We start from the raw sequence: 25,909 nt of genomic DNA, 5'->3' as shown, positions 1-25,909 counted from the left end.
CTAAAAACTTCGATTTCTTTTCTAAATTGGCAAATGAAGTGCTCTTCCGAAAAAAAAAAAAATTCCGGCTTCACAAAATCTACCTTCTACTCTTTTGACTCCTCACGAAGCAATAGACACAATTGAAACAATCGCCAAAGGACTTTAGAAGAATTTCTCGTCTGCACTTCCTTCACGCTCAATGTTTGTAGTAGCAATGGATTCAGTTAAATATGACCTTAAAATTACTCTTTCTGTGCTTTCTTCTATAGTGATGAGATTGCGAACTTCGAAAACGCGAAGAATCCTCTTTGAGGGGTCTCCCGGCTCGTTATTAGAGCCAGTAAATTATTCCCTCAAACATGCTTGAATATCTCCACAATGAAAACTTGCCAAAGGAATTTCATTACTTAAGAGCAATGACGGTGCTTATTATATGAGTAATATTATATCAATTTCATTAGCATAAAACAATCTAAAATTAATTGAAAGGCTCATACTTATATATATTTCGGACTTCGTGAAGAAAAAAAATACCATTAGCCCTTGCTAAATGGGCTTTCGTCCACAGTGTTTCATCTGAAATGCGCATGCCGGCCTCAAGAGTCGAGTTCTCCTTGGACGGGCCAAAAATGCAGGTTGCTTTGTCAACATTAGATGTAGCCAAAGCTTACGATAGTTTAGAGCACATCATTTTATTTTTTGTTTTGCAAAAATTGCCTACTCATCAGCTTCCACATTTTTTTAGTAGCGTGGATATCTGCATTCCTTCAAAACCGAGAGTTTTTCTGTGCATTAAAATGTGTCCATTCTGACAGATACAAGCAAGCCAGGGGAGTTCCTCAAAGGGCAGTCCTCTCACCCGTGCTTTTCAACGTACTACTCGGATCAATTCCAAGTAATCATGGAGTTCGCGGTTACCTATATGCCGATGATATCGCGTTTTTCTTTTTTTTTTTTTTTTGTGGCTGCATCAAATATCGAATCCCTTTACGTCCGCTTGCAAACGTGCCTAAACTCTATTGAAAATTGGTTGTGGGGCTTGCGAATCAAGTTTAATGTGAACAAAAGCGCTGACATTGTTTTCAATATAAAAGTTTCTGTGAGCCTATATATAATGCATCAGTAACAAATATTTCCTCAAGTTATGTCTTTAAAATATCTAGGTGTAACTTATGACTATAATTTTACATGGCAGCCCCACATTAACCATATTGCTGCGAAAGGGGCACGGGATGTCAGCATGTTGCTCCGAATAAGTCATCCCCGGTCAGGAATGCGGAGAGATGCGCTCTTAATGGTTTATGTAATGTATGCCCGTCTAATTTTAGAGTTGGGGTCAATTTTGTTTTCTAGTTTGCCAGCTAATAAATTTCTCCCGCTTGGTTTCATGGAGCGGGAAGCGCTTCGTTTGTGTCTTGGGATTCCAAAATTTGATTTACCTTGGAGCCCGTATTCGACCTTTGTTATGTAGATTGCAATTTATACCTGTTCACACGTACGTAATGATATATGAATCATATTTTCCCCTATCTATGTCTGTTTTTCTGCTGCCAGCCGACCTCTTTTTCGGTGTCCATTGGCCTAAACTTCACACCCTGCAGGTAGTTATGGTACAAAATCTGTTTGGTTCTTTTAGATATTTCCCATGCAAACCAACGGGTTTTCTGTTGAAATTGCCTCTGACGAAATTTTCGCTAATAATGCTAAATATTTATAATTCCTTATTCTAAACGGATCATTAGATCATTTAAGGAGCCTTCTTACTAATTTAACAATAGCAACCGACGCATCTTAGTGTAATCAAAAGGCTGGTGTGGGTATATGTTGCTGGTATCTAGACTGATCTTTTTCTGTGCGTCTTCCAGACTTCATCCCAATTTTTCAAGCGGAGTTTCGGGCGCTGTTACGTGTTCTACGAAAACCAGTGGCTGTAATTAGCGAATCTCTATTCTTGTGCGCGTCTCTGTCGTCTTCAGTGGAGTCTGCAATCGTAAAAACCTTCTTCTCACTGATCCCTAGACATTTCAGACTTATTCACATGGTATGGGTACCTGGCCACAACAATGTGACTCGAGCTGAATTTGATGACATCTTGGAAAAAGAAACCCGCAATTACCCTGCGTTACCTGTCCTCCCGGCGACAGCGTACACCATAGCAGCGAGGTATCGGAGACGCAATTTATTAAACATGCAAACTGGACATCTTTTACGATGTGATAATTACCTGCATCTTAAATATTCCTGGAGAAGGAAATTATGCCCTTCACAGCATTTTGAAATCTCTATAATAAGGCTGCGCTGCCGTATTTCACCACTAAAGTTCTGTCTTCATATATAGGTCAAAATTTGGAACTTTCTCCAGCCTGCGCATTTTGCGGTGAACAGGAATCATTAGATAATTTTTTATTGTTTTGTTGCCGCTTCACCACGTTGAGAAACCCCCTCAACCCTTGTAATGTACCCTGGTTCCCACAATAAATGTTTTACCACCACCAGACTGTTGTTGGAAAAGCCATTGCAACAGCTTGGACTCGGTTTAAGTATCCCGATACTATGGGCGCCACCTTCCTTGGCCACAGTCACAGGTCTGTTTTTACCGACATGCAAAATTTTTTACTCGAATAAAATCATTTGTCTTGCTAAATTTTTCTAATATCAGTTGCTGTACAAGTCTCAGTGTCAGTTTCCCGTGTGCGTTACAACTTTTCATTTTTGTTTCATTTACTTCACCTTTTCGTTTCTTTTCCTCTACATCTCCAATCACTTTCTTTTTTGGGACGCAAGTATACACAAAAATCTTCCTCTGCTGACAAATTCTTGGCCAATCTCCTTGCGTGGGTATACGCAATATCTTATTTGGTAAACAATAACAACTACATATGCTACTAAACCTTGGCCGATACCCCCCTGTGCTATACGTTTCAAAAGGCCAAGAAGAAGAAGAAGAAGAAGAAGAAGAAGAATACGTTGCTCCCAAGACAGGCCTCCATCTTCGTTTCTGATCATTGGGGAGAAAATGCCCGCTTTAAGTCCATCGGTGGCTGCAGAAAAAAAGCAGCCGGAGAAGAGTCATTCGCACCAGCCAACGATGGCTGACAAAGCTGGTTCTCCGGCGCCGCTGTCAGCGGAGGAGTCAGCTGGAGGGGTAAGCCTTGTGCTTGCATCACTCGTAATCACGCACACGTTAAACCAGATCAATGCGCTGGTTTTTTACTTTGGAATCAGTGCATTTGTCTGCTCGTATTCGCTTTCTTCATTGCGTGCGCCAGTCACGATTCTGCGATTAGACAGCTTTAAGACTCGCTGTTCTATGCGACGAGATGACGGGCAAACTAGTCAGAATCCGCCAGCAAAGCATGTCGGGTTCGATCTGAGGCTTCATTCGAGCATAACGCAAATAGATTATAGCACCTCTTTGTGCACTGTTGCTGCCGTAGGCCTCAGCCAGCACGAAGCACTCGTGGATGCATTCACTCACTTATTTTAAACAAACCGCTCATCAATAAAGTTGGACTGTGACATTAACGTGTAACTTGAGTCCTGCATGGAAGTGCAGGTGATGAAGCGTAAGCAAAGCCATTGAGTACTTATTACCTCCAGTGAGAAGCACGAGTCTGTGTGAATTGTTTGAAGAAAAAATAGGCCTACTGAAAATTAGTTCTAATTGTTTGATAATTATCCGCAGTGGTTTTGAGCTTTTGCGTCTACTCACATTAGGTAAACCACATGATGAGATGTTGGTGAACGGTTATTACGCTGCTCTTTGTACAGAGCAGCTCGTAACCTTGGAGAAGATGATGTGTTCCGACGCCTCTGAATACACCGCTCGAAAGAGGCTAAATGCGAAACTAAACAAAGAAAGCAAATAACGCAGTTACGGCGGTTCAAGCTAAGGAAAAAAAACGCGGCGGGGGAGCTTCGCACTCCAAGACTTCATTATCTTCCGTATACCTAATGAAATATGACTTCAAATCTCAAAAACATACTGTAGACATAACCATTCGAGTTTTATTTTTTTGACGCGCACTTTAAAAACGAGTATGAGCGGTCAAAGTAATTTCGCATCCTAAACGTTTTGGTAAATCTGGGTTTGTGCATAATAGTTAAAAGCACAGAACAATAACTGCTTTGAGAATGTTTGCATCCACCGCACTACTGATCTTCTCTTTCTGCCACTGAATTCGACGCCGCAGGCCGCAAGCCCAGAGGCTCAGGATTTCTCTGAAGAGGACGGAGCGAAACCTTCGGTAAGAAGAGGACTTGATTTGGAAGAAGGGACGCAATTTGTTTTTCTTCCAAAATGCCATAATGGAGGGGATAAGCTGTATAGCAGAAACAAGATCAGTGTCGCTGCTCAGTGAAGCTAGTGAGCTTTGATTGAGCGACGGTGGCAGTGTCCTGAGGTCATACAAGTCGTGCAAATTATCGCCTTCGTTGCAAATAGAAGACTTGCGAAGAGAGCGCATTACACAATTACATAATTAGCGGGCACAATGAAATGGCATTTTTGGACAAAGCACGTAATTTAAGAAGCACCGCTTTGCGAAAGGAGGCCTAAAAATACTTGATCTCTGTGGCGCGTGATGGTGTGGCCTTTGTGGTCGCATGTATAAAGCGAGCAGCAAAAGTGGTAAAGTGGTGTATGTCAGGAGAACGGAAACCTGGGTCACCTGGTACGTTGACTGGTTTATCCAGTCAATGGACGAGGACGAAGAAAGACGAGGCACACACGGCAGCTGGACTAACAACTGTGCCTTATTAGAAAAAGCACATTTTCCTAGAACACTAGCAAGGCATGCGCAGCTTTCTTCTTCGTCCTCGTCCTTTGGCTGGTTTATTATTCTTAATGGCGTATATCGCTTGAGCTTAGATTAGACTACACAGCGCTACGTTACGACTAGGAGTGGTATACCTGCAACTGAAATAAAAAGGGACCAAGTATTACCTACTTGCATGTCAAGCTTCATTGTCGTGATATAATATAAGCTGCGGTCATAGAAAACTCTGAAAACCTGTCGCTCAGATGCAGTTTGATGGAAGCTCGCATGGTATTTGCCACGTTTCCTCGAGGCGGCGTACGTACACGCGCTAGCGAACGCAGAAAGAAAAAAAAAAGTAAGCTAGATTCTGATCGCCATCTGCCGAAGGTTGTCTAAAGACATAACAGCTCAGTGTATATGACGCCTCTGCATGCCCAGACGTGTTTCAACGCACTAGGCGTTGGCGGAACTCCGCGCCCAACACAACGCATTAGAAGTGTGGACGCAGGCGCAAAACCAGACCAGCAACAGAAGAGAGATAGTTTTGCATTGCTTACGTAAGGGGTAAAAGTGGGCCCCGGAATTTTCGTTGCCTTCGCTGGGACCTTTACCCTTTATAACCACTTCGTCAGCACAAACGACGCCGTCGCTTTTTCTAATAACAATAAATAAATAATTGGTTCACAGGAAGGGAAAGGCGCAGTAACTGTCACACTTGCTCTGTGGACACCCGAACCGCGCCGTAAGGGAAGGGAGGAAGGTGGGAATGAAAGTGGAAAGAGAGAAAGAGGAGCCGTAGTGAAGGGCTACGGAGTAATTTCGACCACCTGGGGATCTTTAACGTGCGCTGACATCGCACAGCACACGACGCCTCTTCGTTTCGCCTCCATCGAAACGCAGCCGCCGCGGTCGGGTTCGAACCCGGGAACTCCGGCACAGTAGTCGGGCGTCTTACCACTGCACCACCCCGGCGGGGCGCCGTCGCTTTTTCTTGTAATGAGAAAAGTAATGCTTGCGCAATAAAAGTGGAAAAATACGTCATCTATCGTATACGTGTGGTTGAGAACAAAAGAAAAATGTATATTTTATTTGTAGCACCGTCACAGCCGGGCCATGGATCACGAGGAAGGGGAGACTGTTGAAGTAATTGTTTTGAACTCCATTTTTGCTGCCTTTCAGGGCGCACGATTTTAGTATCGAACAGAGACGACTGTAAATGTTTGTTAATTTAAAATGCTCAAGGCTGGCCTTTTAACGACTGAGTCATGGTTTATTTCCGCCAGGCCATTTTCTGGCTTTTCACAGGCCTTCTTCTCATAGTATGGAGTTGTTCAGCACTTATCGCTAACGTGATTTAGCGGAAAGCAGCTTCATTTGGCCAGCTCAACGTTGCATTAAATATATCTAACCAACATTTTATAAGAAAATACCAACGGATAACCAAATGCAGGCCGGATCTGGTGGCGTTGAAACTGGTGACGTTGGCGGTGGTCAAACCCAGAATGCAATACCTGAGGCGCCAGTGAACGACCCCGTGCTGATCAGTGTGTGCACCACGGCATGGATATGGGGTCTGCTGCCAGGACTCCTGACAGGCGGGGTGATAACCTACTTTCTATGGACTGTGGTAACCGGCACTTTAATTACTATCTTGATTCAGCCTGGTGCGTTATTTTCAGCCCATTGTATGTATGCGGAAAATTATGCACAGTTGCACAGCTGCAATAGATTAAATGTGATCATACTTAGAATCATTACGGCTCCGTACCTTTCAAAATAACGTTTAAAAATTCAACCACGCGCTGTAACAAAGAACAAGCAAGTAGCAAAGAACAGGGAAATAGACACAAACAAAACTCCTTACCTGATGGCTACCTAAGGAAAAGAAAAGTGATGCGCTCCGCGCAAAATCCGGCAGATGAATTGAATGTGTGCCAACCACTTCACCGCCAGTCCTCATTTGGGGCGTCTACTGAGATAGCGAAACAAAGGGTCCACGCCAGTAGGCGCGCACGCAAAGAAGAAAGTCTTGAAACCCACGTCCCCATCCTGAGCAGGAATACATAGGCGCGATTCGCGCAAGCTTTCCGTAGTCATGCTGCCGTGGGCACTCCGCGCGAGTACTGCCTTTCAAACTTGACACCATATAAACGTGTACATAAAATACGTTTTTCTGACGCCAGAGCTTGCTAAAGTATTATCGCGGAGGCAATAGTGCCGTTGGATGGTGCCTGGATTCCTTTCGGTGGCTTTCTATACGCTGAGCTGCAAATAGCCGGCATATTTGCGGTGCAGCTTGCTCTTTCTATGTTGGCGCTAGTTCGTTTATTGAAACCATGGGGATATTGTTGCCGTAATCGAGAATGATGGCAGCCGGTGTGACAACGGCGAACCACAAGTCGCGATAACCACAGCTAAGAAGAATAAGCGCAGTTAAGCCGCCCGTGTGACTAAGGTATAAGTATCTCTCGATATATTTTTTTTTTTTACTGGTAGGAGGCGGTATGGGACTAAAAGGCGCGGCTGCGCTGCAGCTTGTAGTAACCCAGTCATCAGAACTGTTCGAAACATTCGAACTGTGAGTATCGGGATTTACTAAGAACATAAAGAAGTAAATTGCATTCGTTTCCCGTAGGCAACGACTGGTCACAAGACACCAAGTTTCTTCGAAGATGTACCGAGAAACATTACATTACTTCTTTGCGCAACTAAGTTTAGTTTACGACGTCAGCGTTCTGTGGTACTATCCTGCATTTTTAAGCGAATGGGCGTGGTTTCATGCAGTGACAGGATGTTTCTCTTATGAATGGTCAGCCACAGTACTGGACGCCATCCGATGCCACCGTATATATATATATATATATATATATATATATATATATATATATATATATATATATATATATATATATATATATATATATACACACACACCCGATATACACCCGAGGCAGCAGTGTCTCCGCCTTGAAATCGGCGCAGCCACGCAGGTAAAGCGTGTACTCAGAGCTGTACGCACGCAACCTGCAAGAGCCTGCTCAATCTAAGAGCATTCCGTGTTGACCAGCCGAGTGTAAGGTCTCTTTTCAGATGTCTCTCTTCAGAGCGCTCTAGAGCGAACGATAGCGAACAGTCGAAGACTCCACAAGAGAAGGCAAAGAGTCACGTGGGCGGATGAAATAGAGAAGCTCTAGGGGCCACAATAGTCAAGGCTTAGCACAGCGTAGGAAACTGAAGTAGGGGCAGGCCCTCAGAGTACGTCATTTACACGTTGCCGCACTAACCGCAGGCCGCAGATGTCGCTGTAGAAGAGTGCACGTCCAGCGACTGTCGGCTGGCAGCCGAAATGCTCAGGACGGGGCTAAACTGGAGCGCCAATCCGTGCGACGACTTCTACAACTACGTGTGCACTAACTTTAAAAGCGACGAGCAAGTCGTCCTCGGATCTGTAAGTGGTTTTTCTCACGCACGCACGCACACACGCACACACACACACACACACACACACACACACACACACACACACACACACACACACACACACACACACACACACACACACACACACACACACACACACACACACACACACACACACACACACACACACACACACACACACACACACACACACACACACACACACACACACACACACACACACACACACACACACACACACACACACACACACACACACACACACACACACACACACACACACACACACACACACACACACACACACACACACACACACACACACACACACACACACACACACACACACACACACACACACACACACACACACACACACACACACACACACCACACCACACCACACCACACACACACACACACACACACACACACACACACACACACACACACACACACACGTTAAGGGAGTATAGAATAAACAAGTTACAAACTGCACATATGGGAATAAGGATCCGCTAGGGGAGCAGCAGACAGGCGCCTAAACGCAATCGCGTCAAATTGGGAATTTGAGGGATTGAGAATACAGAAATTGAGAAATAATCAACTTTGGGCCACAATGCACAAATATCTTTAAAAAATACATCACGTCCCGAAAAGGTTGAGTCCAAGCTGGCAGACTGTCAGGAGGCGTCGCAATAATACAACGTGACGTCCCTATCACAGAGCTACAATTATAAACAAACTTCGAAGCAGTATCTGCACACATCATAAGCTACAAAACAATAACAGTCTGCCCTGTATACATGTCACCACACCTCGCAGTTACCATCCACAATTCAGCAAATCTTACTGAACAATTACCGGGGTCATATGTGGTAGTTTGGGATTTTAGCGTGCATTCATCTTTTTGCGAAAGCGAACGCACAGATGCCAGGGGACAAATTATATATGCCTGATGAATACCGGAAAGCCTACTCACTGCTGCCCTAGAACAAGGAAAATGAGCTGCATAGATTTAGCTTTTACATAGCCATCTCTTTTTAACAATTTTAATTAGGACGTTTTTGATGACCTTCAAGGAGGTCACCTATCCACAGTTTTAACACTTTCATCCTCCACGCCAGTCACCCCTACAATACCACCGCAATGGAAATTACACTTCACTGATTTCTCCCTATATAAATAAATGCCGCGTTAGAAGACTAATATCAAGAACCACTTCAGATAGATAAAATAAATAAGAAATTTCCTGGATGCCTTTTATCAGCAGCGGCACTATCTATTCCACAAAGGTTAGGACTTGCACAAAGCAAACAAAAGTATGGTGGACAAGTGAATGCAAACAGTCAAAAAACAGCAAAATAAAGCATGGTAGGCAGTCCACTTCAGAACATTTGCTCGCGTTTTGAAAAGGCTAGGGAAAGGGCACGGTACGTTCGACGAAATGCCGAAGAAGCATCATGGCAGAAATATGTTTCATCCATAAATAGTTCAGTAACATCGAAGATGTGGGAAGAGGCTTGTATATTCATGAAGGATAATACCATTTTCGCACTTCCGATGTTAACATCCCCTGGTACATAAACAATACTCGAAGAACAGGCTAACATACTGGGCATGCACTTTGCCAACGTATCTAGCTCATCTAATTACATACACATACACATTATATAAATATAAAACAATAGAAGAAAAACACAAGCACCCCCTTAAAATAGGCATGTATGAGGACTATAACCAATTATTACACCAGGAAATGAATACAAAATTATCATTGGGAAAAAAGGCAGTACTAGGTCCAGATAACATTCATTATGATATGTTTGTTAGCCCAAGTTTGAATCGGTCGTTGAGGCACTGCTAACATTCTTTAATAAGATATCGATAACTAGAAAGATATCCGAAGTATGGATACCGGCATTTATAGTACCCCTCCTTAAACCCGACATGTCACCAAAAAGTCCTAGCAATTACCGGCCAATAGCACTTACCAGCTGTCTAGCAAAAACATTTGAAAAAGTTGTAAATATCAGGCTGATCTTTTTACTGGAAGCACAACTCTTGTGCTTTCATCAAAGTGGAATAAAGAAAGATATGTTTGATAATCCATTGCCTCTCCACATAGAAAACACTGTACGGCAAGCATTCGTCTACAAGCAACATTGTATCAAGGTCTTCTTCGACCAGGAGAAGGCCTACGATACAACGTGGAGGTTTGGGATCTTGTGTGACCTGGCAGAGCTAAGCATCCGCGGCAGGATGCTGGGCTGCTTGAGTGACTTCCTAACCAACCGTACAATCAAAGCTTGTTTAGGCTCAACTTTTTCAATGAATTTCTTGCAGAAAAATGGCGTTCCTCAAGGCTGTGTCTTAAGCACCACATTTTTCGTAGTTAAGGTAAATTCGATAGCAAAATTGATCCCAAGATCTATCATTTGTTCACTTTATGTGAATGATGTCCAAATAGCATGCACTTCCTCGATCTTGTCAACCTGCGAGAGACAAATGCAGATGACTATGAACAATATGTCGGCTTGGGCAGAAAGGAATAGAGGAACGGAAGAACGGAAGTTCTCTCCACAAAAAAAAAAAAAAACAGTAGCTGTTCTGTAGTCGCTCAGACGAGGCTTGCAAAATAATTTCAAACTTCACCTGAACCAGACTCCACTACCTGTTAAACAAGAACATAAATTTTTAGGTGTAACGCTTGATAACAAGCTAACTTTTCTATTGCACATAAACAACTTAAATAAAACAACATCCTAGGCTCTCAATGTACGTAAACTACTCAAGAAAACGCTGGTGGTCCGATAGGGCATGCCTTTTACCTATTTATCGTTCTCTGGTAGGCTCTACGTTAGGCTACGGTTGCATAGTATACGGTTAAACGAATCCATCATACTTGAAACAATTAGATCCAGTCCACAATTTTGGTTTACTGTTATCATCCGGTGCTTATAGAACATCCCCAATAGCCACGCTTTGTGTAGAGACCAACGAATCTGCCATAGAAGATCGAAGAACTGCACTGACTCGTACATACGTCCTCAAAATCTGTTCGCATCCTAAGCATTTCGGTTATTCTATTTGGACGAAATATGTATCTCGAGTACTCTTCAACAAGAAGCCTCAGATCATTAAGCCACTGCTTTTACGGTTCGAACAAAAATGCCAAGAGTTAAGTATAATGAACGATGTGCAAAGTATCGCCTTAAGACATGAACCTCTATCATCGTAGTACATTCTCTCCACAGTCTGTGACGTCACATTAAACGTTTTTGAAAAACCTGTACACCACATGAGCATATACTATAATAATACATCACCTTGAGAGAATAATACAGAAATTACGTGGTATTTTATACTGATGGGTAAAAAAACTGAAGCCCATGTGAGAAGTGCAATATTACAAGGCAAAACTGAAAGGCAATACGACTGCCTCAGCGTGCAAGTTTTAACCCCTGAGTGTTGTGCCATCTATGTTTCTGTGAAAAAAAAAAAAATAGCAAATGGGAAAATAAGACAACCGTCATTTACACAAACTTCCTTAGTGTACTCTCCGTGTTAAATTCTAAAAATGCTGTCAACTTCCTAATAGGAAGCATTATACACATTATAGCAAAGGTCACAACACAACAGCATGCTATAAAATTCTGCTGGGTCCCCAGTCATATTGGGATCAACGGTAATGAGAGGGCAGATGCATGTGCTTGCGCACGATCCAGAACGATGGAAATAAAACATGTAAACATGCCACACAGAGATTGCATTAAGGTTGTTCACGGCCAATTGAGGAGCAAACGATAGGCTGCTTGGGGAAAAGAAGCAAATAACAAGCTTCATTCCGTAAAAATTCATTTTAGGAGAATGAAAATCATGCCGCCATCAAGAACGTTTTATCGAAGTAATTTTATGCTGTTTACACATGTAGGACACACACATCACCTATAGTTTAACAACAACAACAAAAAAAGACAAATCTATGTGTGAAATATGTGGTGATGAGCTCACAGTTAACGACATTTTAATCTCATGCTCCCTTTTTGAACAACTTCGAAAAAATATTTTACTGTATTTTACAAATAATACATCCAATTTCATCCAGCATTGGTTTTAAGGGAACAAGAACCCGTCGTCGATTTTTTTCTTGTTTGTACATTTCTGAAGAAAGCCACTGTTTTAAATCAAGTACGAATATCACAACCCTAGGCACTTAACATAAAAAAATAATCTAACCTTGTGTTTAGCGCATTATAGCCACAGTCGCTTATGCGTAATAAAACTCCATATAACTAACTCAAATTTAGGCGGAGCCTCAGTTTCACCCAAATTTCGTATATGCCGATTAACTTTTTGTTTATTATTGCTTGAAAAGACTCACATATTTAAAAAGAAGAAAAACATGAGGGACACCTAAGTTGCGCCTTTAAGGGTATGGCGCGATAGCGCAGGCTACCACCCGAACCAAGCCGTATGAATGTTCCTGCTGATCTTGATATCATCCTCGCATATGAAAGGAGAGGCCCGAGTTAGCAGCTCGGACTGTCAAATGTGGCGTCTGGCAACCCTACGTCCAATCAGTGCGCTGCGATGTCAGAGCTACCACCTGCCGGCGCCATGCTCGTGTTTTTTTTCGCTCGCTACAGACGCCGGATTGTCTGGTGAACGGCTCTTTAACGCTATTGTGCTAAAGAAGCGGCGACAATTCTGCCCTACACATTTTGTTCAGAATTATTTTTCATGCTGATGAAATTTGATATTCTTGACAATATGTAAAGAATTTCCCCAATTTTTGTATTCCGTTCGCATGCGAAAACTTTTACACTAGCACACCTGTGATATATATCAAAGCTGGTAGGGGTTGTAGGCCTACACTGCTTCGCCGAGGTTAAAGTTTTTTTGGGTCGTAGATGGCCCAGAAACCTCCAGTACGGAGCTTCTTATAGCCTGAATCGCTTCTAGACTTTAAATCTTACATACCATACATAGCAACAAATTCGTTTAGTTATTCTGTGCCGCCTACACAGACCGTAGGCATACACAACGTTTCTATGTGGTTCTTGAATAATATTTCTCAACATTTCGGCAAATTAATGAATGATGACGTTAATCATTGATAATTAAATGCATTATCCCTCCTTTCATCTGCATTTAGCGGTGTGTGGAATATTTACACACGTACACTTTGAATGTCTGCGCACAGGTAACCGCCTATATGCACAACTTGACCGAGGCTATGCTGTACACCATTGACGTTCCGCCTTCGGGTCAGAATGCCCTGCAGAAAGCGACTGGCCTGTACCGCGCATGCATCAGTATGGTCCTCAACGACAGGTCAGAGGTGCGTTCGATGAACTCTGGCATATCATCTATGCAATGGTTATAGAACAATAGCGGTTCATTTCTGGGGAGGAGTTCGATGGGTGAAAACTTTGGAGCAGCGGTTCAAGTTCTATGAAGGCTAAGCGCTAGGATGTTTGCGTGTTTATATTTTGATGCGCTTAAAACAGCTCGCTCAGAGCACAAAAAACTTCATCGGGAACCAGGTGCTGCTCATTATAAAAACATTTCGCCGAAGAAATTAGGCCGACCACTTGACCGGCATACATAATATTCCTTATGAAAACTAGTGGGATCTCGGAGCGCGCCACTGAGCAGCAGTAGTCAGGTGTCCCCCACTGCTTCCTAACGAAGATGCTAGGTGTAATTTTTGGCATAAAAATTTGTAATTTGGTTCAACATATAGGGTCGTCAGCTCAGTACCACTATGGAGGGAGGAAGAAGTTGCAATGTTATTAACTGCCCTTAATATAATTCATTAAAATCTAGCAGCTTCGACAAAAAATCATCACATGACTGCAAGCTCATGCATATATTGATGCACAAAATTGATGACTTGGAAAATTGATCTAGGTGGTCAAATGTTCTTTTTTACGGAATCAAAGATACAGACGATGAAACGTGGGCTACGTCGGAGCAAATTATAAGTGAATTTTGTTCGGTTAAGCTTGGTGTGGTGCCAACTTCGATCGTGAGAGCACATCGTTTGGGTCGTTTTTCGACACAAAAGACGAGACCTATCATTGCTAACTTCTATAATGATAAAGACGTAGATTTGGTGCTGAGCAACGGTTCCAAGCTGAAGGACACAGACTACAGCATCTCTCGTGATTACTCTGAGGCAGTCCGACAAAAGCGCCGTAATCTCTGGCAGTACGCGAAATCTGTAAAAAAGGAAGGTGACCGCATTCGTCTCGCTTTTAATAAGCTGCATATTAATAATGATGTCTATGTGTGGGACACTCAGGCTGCCCGCGTAGTCTGCGTTTTTCGCCATCCCACAGAAGAGTGACGTTTTTCTTTTATCCCAGATAAAGCACCAGCTTCCCCTTCTTCAGAAAGATCATCATGTAATACCAATAAAACCATTGCTTTTCTTTACACTAACATCAGAAGTGTTGTATCAAGGATTGTTGAAATATCTTCGCTGATCGACTCATGCTCCGCATCAGTAATAGCACTAACTGAAACATGGCTCACTGACTTAGTTCCTGATAACACCATTTTTGTCACCGAAACACGTTTTAGTATTTTTCGAAATGACAGACAAAATCGTAGAGGAGGTGGTGTACTCTTGGCGGTAAAAGACGATTTGTTGGCTGTACCTGTTATGGTTAGTTCTTTTCTTGAATGTGTATGGGTTTCTTTAAAGTGCTTTTCAATTGATGTAATCATTGGTGTTATCTACCGTCCTCCTAATATGACTGTTTGCTTTTCTGCTGAATTTAATCGAATCCTGTGTGAAATTTGTACGCGTTTCCCTAACTCTACACTGCTCATATTTGGAGACTTCAACTTCCCTAGCATAAACTGGTTTACACAATCCGTCACAGCGAGTGAAACCGAAGCTCATATGTTTCTTCAATCATGTCTTGATTTTTCGCTGTCGCAACTTATCACCAATCCCACACGTCCCACATCGAGCACCGCTAACATTCTTGATTTATTACTAACAAATAATCCTGATATTTGTTCAAACATAATTCATTTAGACGGCATTTCTGATCACGACTTAACAACAGGACGCATTACCGGTTCTTTTAACGAAAAGAAAACTACTGTTAAACAAATCAGATGTTACAACAGAGCTAATTATGAAATAATTAACACTGAATTAGATTATTTCGCTGTCCAGTTCAAAAATCAATATTTATTACGCACTGTTGAGCAAAATTGGGATTTATTCAAAACTACCCTTACTAACCTTATCGACAACTTTGTGCCTCTTACGTCCATTAGATGTAGCAGCAATACACCATGGTTTAATCAGAAGCTGCGGCGTATGAATACCAAAAAAAAAAAAAAGCGACTATATCGGCAGGCCAAAAAAGATGGTAGTTTAGGGACGTGGGAAAGGTATAAGAAATGCGACAGAGAATACCAGTTATTATTAAAATCCACTCGACGTCAGTTTTTCAATCATGACTTATCCTCTCTGTTAACCAACAACCCTCGTAAATTTTGGCGCATCATAAATCCTAGCTTTCACCCTGACATTTTGCTTTCCGACAGTAACGGCGTCATAATCAATAAATCCGATTGTGCTCAGGTTCTTAACGTAACCTTCTCATCAGTTTTTACCAATGAAGACATTAGCTCATCTCCTATCTTAATTACATTTCATGACATCTGCATGCCTGACATAGTTATTAATGAAGCAGGTATTTCAGTCTTATTAAACAATCTCTAAATTACAAGTAGCTCAGATCACCTTGGCTTTAACAATAAGATTCTAAAAAATACGTCCAGAAGCATCTCCGCTATCTTGTCCTGTTTATTCTCGCAGTCGTTATCGAGCGGACTGATTCCTAATGACTGGCGTGTAGCAAAGGTAATACCTATATTCAAATCAGGTGATCGTTCCTCCCCACTTAACTATCGACCCATCTCGTTAACCAGCAACTTTTGCAAACTTCTAGAGCATATCATTCATAGCCAAGTCATTAACTATCTCGAAGATCATAACATTATTTTCAAATATCAGCACGGTTTTCGCAAGGGTTTTTCATGTGACACTCAACTAGCTGGCTTTGTTAATGACTTACAATCATCACTTAACGCAGGCTTTCAGGTCGACGCAGTTTTTCTGGATTTTTCAAAAGCATTCGATCGAGTCCCTCATCACAGACTTTTACTAAAACTAGCACAGCTTAACATCCACCCTAATGTGCTCGCCTGGATTAAGGTCTTTCTTTCTTCCAGATCTCAGTATACCTCAGTTAATAATTCTAACTCTTCTACGACTTATGTGACATCTGGTGTACCCCAAGGAAGCGTGCTTGGTCTTTTGCTTTTTCTAATCTATATTAATGATTTACCTGCCTGTGTAACATCTAGAGTTCGTCTTTTCGCAGATGACTGCGTAATTTACCGTAACATTATTAATGACAGTGACCGCGAATTCCTACAATCGGACTTGAACGCAGTAAGCTCATGGTGCTCAACCTTCTAAGTTTCTAAAACTAAACTTATATCTTTCACCCGTCGTACCGCTCGCATTTCAACCACTTACATGCTCAATGACAATGCTGTTGAACTAACAAACACTTACAAATACCTTGGCGTGCACTTTCAGTTTGATCTAACATGGCATCACCATATCGACCTCACCCTAGCTGCTGCTAACCGTTCACTTGGTCTTCTTAAACGTACTCTCAAAAACGCTCCTATCCATGTTAAAAAACTTGCTTATATCACTCTAATACGCCCTAAAATTGAATATGCTGCGGCTATTTGGGACCCTGATCAAGCCTATGTTATCACCAACATCGAATCCTTGCAGAACCGTGCTGTGCGTTTTATTTTTTCAGACTACTCACCTTTCACTAGCGTCACAGCATTAAAACAACGTGCTGAACTGGAAGACTTATCATGTCGTCGTAAACACGCTCGGTTAACACTTTTCCATAAGCTTTATCACCATCCACTATTGCGCAGTGATTTGTTTCAGTCACCTGATGTCATTTTTCCACGACTTGATCATGCTTTCAAAGTTAAACGCGCCAAGTGTCATTTATCATCTTATGCCAATTCATTCATACCTCGCACTATCATTGAATGGAATAACTTGCCATCGCACATCGCTACAGAAACTAACATAAATAAATTCCAAGAGCTACTTCGCAGTGACGGAAATGTGTAGAATTTTTGGTGTTGTTTTTCTTTCCTCTTTTGATGTTATATAACGGTTCTTATTGTATTTGTTGCTAATTGCATCGTGTTTTTTTACAATTGTATCCCCCCCCCCCCCCTATGTAATACCCTCCTTTGGAGGGCCTTTAGGGGTAACCTGAATAAATAAATAAATAAATATTATGGGGCGCCGCTGACCGCTCGTCGAATATTAAGGGGAACCCCTAAGCTGGGGTAGATATGAATAAGGGAGTAATTACTGAATGGCATCTATCTAAACGCAGCCATCTGGCTGCAAAGAACAGTCATAAAGCTTTTTCAGGAACTTTGTAGTGAGAAAAAAATTTGTTTTGAGCCGGGGATTTAACCCGGGACCACTGCCTTTACCAGACGTTAAATCACTGGAATATATCTATATTGCTGCACAGGAACTCTGGGCAAGTATCCTGTAAAGAAGGTAATAAAATTCCCTGAAAAAATGGTGTTAGGAAAGGAAACAATATCTCTCCAGTGCTAGTCACTGCGTAGAGGAAGATGTGGGGCAGTTACGGATAAGGGCTAATAGATAATACTTCACTGATTTGCGATTATCTGATGAGATTACCTTGCTGAGTAACTCAGGGGACGAATTGCGAAGGGTAGTTAATGTCGTAGGGAGGCAAAGCACCACGAAAGTGTATAAAAGCTGCATCTTTCAGGCTCTCACCTATGCGTCAGAAATGTGGAGGCCAACGAAAAGGGTCCAGCTTAATTTGAAAACCACGCGGAAAGCTATGGAACATAAAATGATAGGTGTAATGCTAAAGGACAGGAAGCGTGCATTGTAGGCTAGAGAGCAAGCGAGGGTTACATTCCAGTCGAAATGAAGAAAAAAAAATGGATATCAGCAGATAATGTAATGCGGAGGGAAGATAGCCAATGGTCACTAAGGTTAACAAATTGGATTCCAATGGAAAAAAAGCGTAGCAGGAAAAAGCAGAAAGTGAGGTGAGTGGATGAGATTAAGGAGTTCGCAGGGATTATGTGACTGAAGCTGACGTAGGACTGGCTTAATTAGGGGACATGAGAGAGGCCTTTGCCCGCAGTGGGTGCAGTCGGGCCGATGATGATGGCGAGTATTCTACTGAGGCTAACAGTAGAGAAAATGAAGGACGAATGTAAAGCTCGTACTTGCAAGAATTTAGTTGCATGTTAAGTTTAGTGCACGAAAAACAAAGTTAACTGGGCTATTAAAACACAACAGAAAACAGGTGAGGGATGTACGCCGGCACTCTTGTCGCGAACAACTTATTATGCCAAAAATTCGGTTATCTGCAGGAAGAGGATTTCTTTCTTTCTGGTTATTAGCTGGAAAAGCTTTGACTAATGCTATGTGTTGCATACTTTGTGACGTGGCAAGCTTCTGAAGCCTTCCTTTGCAATTTGACCGAAGTGATCACAGAGAACTTTTCTGTTCTTGAATATAGGTGTACACAGTTTTCTGCATGTGTTACAATAGGCCGGAAAGGATGGTTGGTTTTTACGCTTTCGGCAAAGTAACGTGCTTACATATATATCGAAGCTTGGTCCACATAAAAGCAACTAAAAGAAAAAAAATGATTGGTTGGTTTGGTTTGGTTTGTGGGGTTTAACATCACAAAGCAACTCAGGCTATGAGAGACGCCGTAGTGCAGGACTCCGGAAATTTAGACCACCTAAGGTTCTTTAACGTGCACTGGCATCGCACAGTACACGGGCGCCTTGCTTCTCGCCTCCATCGAAAAGCTGCCGCCGAGGCCGGGACTCGAAAAAAAAAATGAACATAGTAAGCTACACCGTCTGAGGGAGGAATAAAACTTACTTATGGCACGTTTAACGGCACATTGACTTTTATTTTCCACTCTTTATTTTTCACCTAATAGCTCAGTATGAAGTGGTCAAGCAAGTTTTCTGTCATGTTTTTGTATGCGCCACTTGATTAATAGCCTTCAGTCTTGGGTCTTTCTCCCCTTTATAAGCAGTTTAAATAACGAAAGTCAGTTGTCACATCATTATCGTAGAGCTAATTGAATGAAAATATAAAAAAAAAAATGTCAGTTATATATACCTGAAATAATGCATGCGTCATTTGCTGATATTAAGTTTAATTCGGCATTTATTGCAAGTAATTTAATTGCGTTGTCTGTCCTGCTCTCAGCCCTATAATAAATTGCATTGTTTACATTCATTATTTGTTGCAAGCAAATAAGCCGCGTAGTCTGTCTTGCCCACAATCCTAGAATCAAATCATACATGTAAAATCGATATGCTAATTGTAAATAAATCAGCCAGACATCTAAATAAATACCTTGCATCGCGACTGCAGCTGTAACCGCTACCATGCATGCTAGCACCAACCAAAGCTGCACAGTGAAGTTTGCCTCATGTTGCACGAATGTGGTTTCATTCAGCCTCGGCTGATTGACGTTCAGCAAAGTGCGGCGTTTCTATGCAATGACAATAGGAGCAGTCAATTATCAAAACAGTTGGCAACCTTTGCATCGTGCAGGTATCTTCTCTGAAAGACTTCCTCGTTCTTGTGGGCCTCGACATCTCGAACATTCCGCCCAGTCCAGACTTCAACACCGTAGAGTGCATCGTACGGCTATCCTTCGAATACGGCCTGCCAGCCATTGTTCGATTCAGCGCGGTTCGTCTAGCCTTGTACAAAAAGAAAATCTTGACGGTATGAGACGCGGCAGCAGTGTACTGCTGACTTCAGCCTATAAGGCCTGGTGTGACTGGCTTCGCAGAACACGAGCAAAGTGAAAATCAATCGCGCAATAACATTTCATGCACAGCAGTTTGTTCCCAAAAGCAGGGGAGGAGAATACATTTACTTATTGCTGGTATTTGCAGCTATACTCACGACCACTGACTTAAAATACCTGCTCTGCATAAAACAAGGTTAATTTCCTGCCTGCATGTCACAGGGCTGTCTTGCCTTTTAGGTTTCATTATTCGGCAATGTGGTTCAAAATACATGACGTCAAATGTACTCGTTAGAAAGCTCGTTGCATTGATTTTCTCGCTTCGAACATTTGTAAAATAATCTCACTCGCATTTTTTAGGCAGCAAATATTGATATCAGCTGTGTTCTTTGTTTTAGAATTTTAGAAGCAGTTAACTAGAGTTTGGTTGCGATACTGCCCACAGAGCCGCCATTTCTGAAACACGCAACGCGGGAAAACCAATTGAAGGCGATTCTGAATGCGTTCTTTTTTTGGCGTCAGACATTTCAAACCAGATTAACTAATATATACATTGAAAAACTGGCGTCTCCTTTGATTTGGCGGCGTTAAAATTTTAGGTACAAACACCCTTTAAAATTAAATATAGAGGGCGTTCAAAATTTTACTTTCAGTATTTCTATGAAAAGTTAGAAGAGCAACGTACAAAAAGCGTTTGTGTGAGTCAGTTATGCAGCCAGGCAGACAAAAATGCTGAAAACAAAACGTTCGTCATAACCCCAATAACTGTCTAAAATTCAGTAATTAAGCTTTTAGTGACTGCGGTCAGCGCGCTTTTTTATAATAAAAATTTGCATGCGGCGGCATTTAAAGGCGGTTCATTTTTGTACAGCTTTATTGGCACAACTGTGTCCTGAGATGGGCACGTCCGAACTTTTAGCCCCAAACCGTCTAACTACGCATTCGGCATAGAGCCCCTCCCTGCATATGACGAAGCTGTTGCGTGTAGGAAGTATGCACCTGCGTCACAGTGGCCCTCATTTTGTGGTGCGCGTAGAACGGCTCAAGGCTGCGGGCATATCTAATCACCTTATCGTCACGTGCACTGCTGAAGCAATGTTCTGCACCACAAAATTGCACCCGTGACGTCAACTGAATGCGTCTATAGCGTTTGGCGTGAAAAGAACGGGGAAGGACACGAGGCGCTGACAACCAACCTTTCCTAATCGGCCCACGATAGCGAAGAATCAGAGTAGGCAGATTAGGGCTAAGGTTGTTTTTCGGGTGAATGATGATCTGGCCCAGAACGAAGCGTTAATTCTTGTCAGCCGAAGTTCCACACGCAGCGACTGCGACACACCAGGGAGGAGCTTCTTGCCGAACGTTGCGGCATCGCGTGCGTACATATAATTAGACGGCTTATAATTAAAGTACAGGCACGCATATCCTCGCGATTTTTATTCGAAATTAGTAATAGAGTTCCAGCTTTTATTCTCGTTCGCTCTCCAGCACTGTGCTTGTGATTTTGGACCGATAACGACACTTTCATAAGGGAAACACAAAAATCGCCTGAAGGAACACAGTGTATGTCGGCGTTACAACGTGGAATCCCGAAGATTCTCTTCTAGTCTAAACACCGAGAGGCTGCACCGGCTGCTTTTCTTTTTCGCTGCAGATGGGCATCGACAGCAACTACACGGAATGGCTGGGGATCAATTCAACCATGAAACTGTACAAAGACTACCTAGAAGAATACGATTCAGACCTGGACGCTGCCCTAGTGGGAATCATCTTTAGAGCTGAGAACACTGGTACCTATTAAAGCTGTTCAGCATCTGTCGTGGCCTGCCAATTCCGGACGTCAAGTCCAGTTGAAATGAGACTTCTGTGTGTCGATCGTTACAGTTGATTATTGAAACAAAGTACGTAATCTTCGAACTTTAACGCTACAGCGTTGCAGACTGTTCTGCACAAAAAAAAAAAAAACGGCTTTTTTTTTGACGTTGTGAGCAGAGCATCATGGGCATGGCTCTTGCAAGAAGAAGTACGTTGGCAGGTGTGAGTCCCAGCACTGACGCTTTGATGAACTGTGTGACGACTTTACTACACCATATCACAATGTTGGAAGGAGCTGAGTCAGGTTGCATATTTGAGATAGGACAGTGCGGTAGGCATCAACCTTCCAGTGTTCTTGGATGTTTAGTCAGGCACGCTACCCCCATAGTTCACAGCAGGCAAGTTGGCAGGGCATGGTTGAATTGGCGCAGTACATCTATGTCGGGTAGTCGCCTATGACTGGTCCCAGACGGCACAAACCATTGGTCTAATGTTACCGTGTTGACAATGTCCGGCTCAACGACCAGTGCATTGCCAACATAATACCAATATCGGACCAGTGGTGTGTGTGTGTGTGTGTGTGTGTGTGTGTGTGTGTGTGTGTGTGTGTGTGTGTGTGTGTGTGTGTGTGTGTGTGTGTGTGTGTGTGTGTGTGTGTGTGTGTGTGTGTGTGTGTGTGTGTGTGTGTGTGTGTGTGTGTGTGTGTGTGTGTGTGTGTGTGTGTGTGTGTGTGTGTGTGTGTGTGTGTGTGTGTGCCACCCGGGTTATAAGAATCTTAACCTTAATCTTAAGAGTCTAAGAATTTGTGCTTATAAGAATCTGTAGATATATTAGAGGTACAGTTGAAGGGATTGATAAGTAAGCGCCCAGGCAGCACAAGCCGGCAATCTAATATTGGTAACGCACTGGCAAATGGTGGTCATACAGAGGCCCAACTTTGCCACTGTTTGCCCAACATCGGTTCAGCAAGTCCACAACAGATCCAACGGTGGACCAAGGTTCATGTGTTCCAACGATGTTGGTGCTCCCGTTCTAAACCGTTGGAAATATTGGACCTGTTTATATCGTTATTTTCCCAATATTGGTACAACCGTCTTTATAAACTGGCTACATTGGATCTATTTTTCTTCCTTTCACCCAAATCGGACGTGCCACCTCTAAGACTATGTGTATGCAAAAGAGAGGCTGCAAGGGAGCCGCAGGCTGAAACCATTAACGCTGTTGCTTCATACCCTTAAAGGTGGAGCTTAAGTGCCTCCACAATTTTTAATGCGTACATTACATTTTAGTCCAAAGTTTAGGAGGATCTTCCAAAGGAGAAGAGGTTTGTAGTAAGGAATTAGTTATTACACATTGGCATTCACCTATGCGCTGCCGTGCGGGCAAAAAAGCCTTATTTGTAAAAATGCGGCTACAAACTTTCCTTTCTACGTACCCAGGTAGACGGTGGTCCCGAATTCAAATCCTGGACTAGCACTTTTATCTAGCTACGAAGTTGCAGAGAAAGTTAGGTAGATGCCAATGAGTGATCACTTCTTTCTTGCATTATATTTTGCAGTAATGTTATTGGGAGTTCAACAATGTTTTTTAGTTACGCGTACTAGTAAATAGTTTTTTTTCTTTGCAAAATAATTGCACGCCGGCACAACATTAAGAACACAACACTGAGAACTTGAACTCGACAGAAAATAGCTGTGTCCGTAGTACAGTGTCCGCACGAGGATGTCCGCAGAGGCGAGCCTAGAGTGTACTGATTTTGACTAGTTTTGTGTATCGCCCTTCACATTTTGAGCTTCCTCTAGACTTCAAAAAAAAAAAAAAAAATCCACACATCGTACACTTTAAAAAGGGACTCATATTCGACATAGCACTTTCGTCGGATGCTTGAACCTGCGGTGACTCGACTAGCTCTTCTGTAAGGCAACTCACTTCATCACTAGCATATTCGCCTGCGACAATCGCCATGGCTACCAAGCTGAAGCGTGCTCGTGCACGCAACTCCAAGCCATGAGCCGAATATTGATATTGTGTTGGCAATGCGCGGCCCTTCATTGCCAACACACTTCAATATTGGGATAATGATTTCTCTTGCTTAGGTAAGCCTGCGCTGTTTTCTTTTTTGAGACGTAGAAGACGTGATCATTTGGCACTGCGTTGCTGCTTTATATCTGCACGCAAGCGCGAAAAATCCAGAGCAGTTGACGCTCTGAAATCTTCAGCACTTCAATCTGGCTTTATAGCGAATAGAAATATAGATAGCATCCAGCGGAGGTCTGCAATCAGGCATCTATGCGAACGGGAACGTTGACATTGGTGGCACTGCACCCCTTTTAGGCGTTGACCTGATAAGACATTCAGAGTTTATTCCATTATTTTGTCATCACGGTCTATGACATTATCACGATAGTGGGGTATACATTCATAGAATAAAACCAAAGAACTGATTACAGTGAACGTTGCTACAACGCAAATTCAACTTTAGAAAGTTAGGCGTGCAACGTGAAAATGTTGCTCAAATTCAGTGGCTGCAATATTGGGGCAAACATAATTCCGTTAGGTGGATCTCAGGGAAATGTAGGAGGAAAAAATGCCTTTTACATTTCGTGCCGCCAGCCTTTTGACGCTGGTCAATGCGACGGGAAGTGCACCGTGGCGTTGAAATGAAATCGTCGGGACATGGGGATTCTATACCTTGTAGATAGGTGGTATCGTATAGTATATACGTGGTTTAACTTGCCCATCTGACACCATTTATGAGGGATGCCGTAGCGGAGGGCTCCGAAAAATTTTGATTACGTAGGATTCTTTAACGGGCACTGACATCGCACAGCACATGGGCGCTAATTGTGCTTCTCCGCCACAGAAACGCGGCTGCAGCAGCCGAGATCGACCCTGCGTCTTAGTAATCATCAGTCGAATACCCTAATTACTGGGATACCGCGGCGGAGCATCTTGTGGAGCATACTAATCTGCTATAGGCTTGCGGTAAAGATAATTTTTTGACTCTCGTATCGCATAATTGTTTATTATTAGGCCGTTAGTTTCTACCAGTTTGCTCCTTAGTTTGGCGTCGCTGTCATCAGAGCTCGCAGCGAACTTGTCACTGTTGCCGTGTAGCGAAATAATAACGTTTCCTCTCTACAATTCGTTAATGACTGCGACATTGCAACTAGCGTGGAAAAACACTGTCCTTTGTGTTTTTCCACGCTAGTTGCAATGTCGCAGTCATTAACGAATACACACCAACTAGCCCAACTGTCTTCCATGATCATACTCTCTACAATTAGGGCAGGGCAGGGACAGCGAATGGGGAAGAGGGTAGACGGTTAGAGGGTGGGAGGATATGGCCTGCCTAGACGCTTGGGACGTTACGGCGACAGTGTTGGAATGCGCCAAGGCTCATGATTGGGGTAGTTGTTTGCTAAAATAAGATAGTGGTTAGCGCACAAGGAAGACTCACGCAGAAGGCAGGTGCGTATAGTCCCTCTACCTTCTGTGCGCGTATTCCTTGTGCGCTAGGCACTATGCCCGAATGTAGGTAGTTCGCAACGACAACAGCCCGCAGCGTTGCTACTGGTGCAGCAGTACATTACGGCAAGAGCGAAGTTATGGGGCCCACATGCTAACCAACGTCCCTATACAGCCGGTCAGGTTCTCGCAAAAGTTTTCGGTACAGGAAAATCAAGACAATGCCAAACTGATGGGCGTTTAAACATACTGCCACAAATTGAAGGATGCGTATTCTACTGATACTCGGTGCGGCCGGTACACAACATACTATGCAATATCTGAATTTGCCTCTAAGCGGCGAGGAAATTCACGTTTTTCGTGAATTTGCTGCTCATAAAACTTTTGCGGACACCTGCTCACGTTTACTGTCGCTGTTGTGAGCGATCCTTTAAAAAGTGTTTATTTCCGAGTATCCCTGTTGTAGTATAAATACCGGATTCAAATAAAGCAGTCTAGTTTGGCGAGAAAGGAGCAGAA

General features: G+C 42.8%; 1 protein-coding gene across 1 annotated transcript in view; it reads left to right on the top strand.

Annotated features, from left to right (window-relative positions):
* The first annotated feature begins 3,070 nt into the window (after positions 1-3,070).
* LOC146186350 (neprilysin-1-like) overlaps positions 3,071-25,909 on the top strand; it is a 69,508-nt gene continuing 46,669 nt past the window's right edge. The window contains exons 1-5 of the mRNA XM_084608036.1: positions 3,071-3,127; positions 8,032-8,190; positions 13,390-13,527; positions 19,906-19,983; positions 21,762-21,897. Of these exons, the coding sequence (XP_084464162.1) occupies positions 3,071-3,127; positions 8,032-8,190; positions 13,390-13,527; positions 19,906-19,983; positions 21,762-21,897 (568 nt within the window). The remainder of the gene's footprint in view (positions 3,128-8,031; positions 8,191-13,389; positions 13,528-19,905; positions 19,984-21,761; positions 21,898-25,909) is intronic.

Source organism: Amblyomma maculatum, chromosome 6 (assembly GCF_055883805.1).
Source record: "Amblyomma maculatum isolate TAMU_Amacu chromosome 6, ASM5588380v1, whole genome shotgun sequence".
NCBI lineage: Eukaryota > Metazoa > Arthropoda > Arachnida > Ixodida > Ixodidae > Amblyomma > Amblyomma maculatum.
Note: the sequence above shows the minus strand (reverse complement) of the source record. Positions and strands in the feature narration are given on the sequence as shown.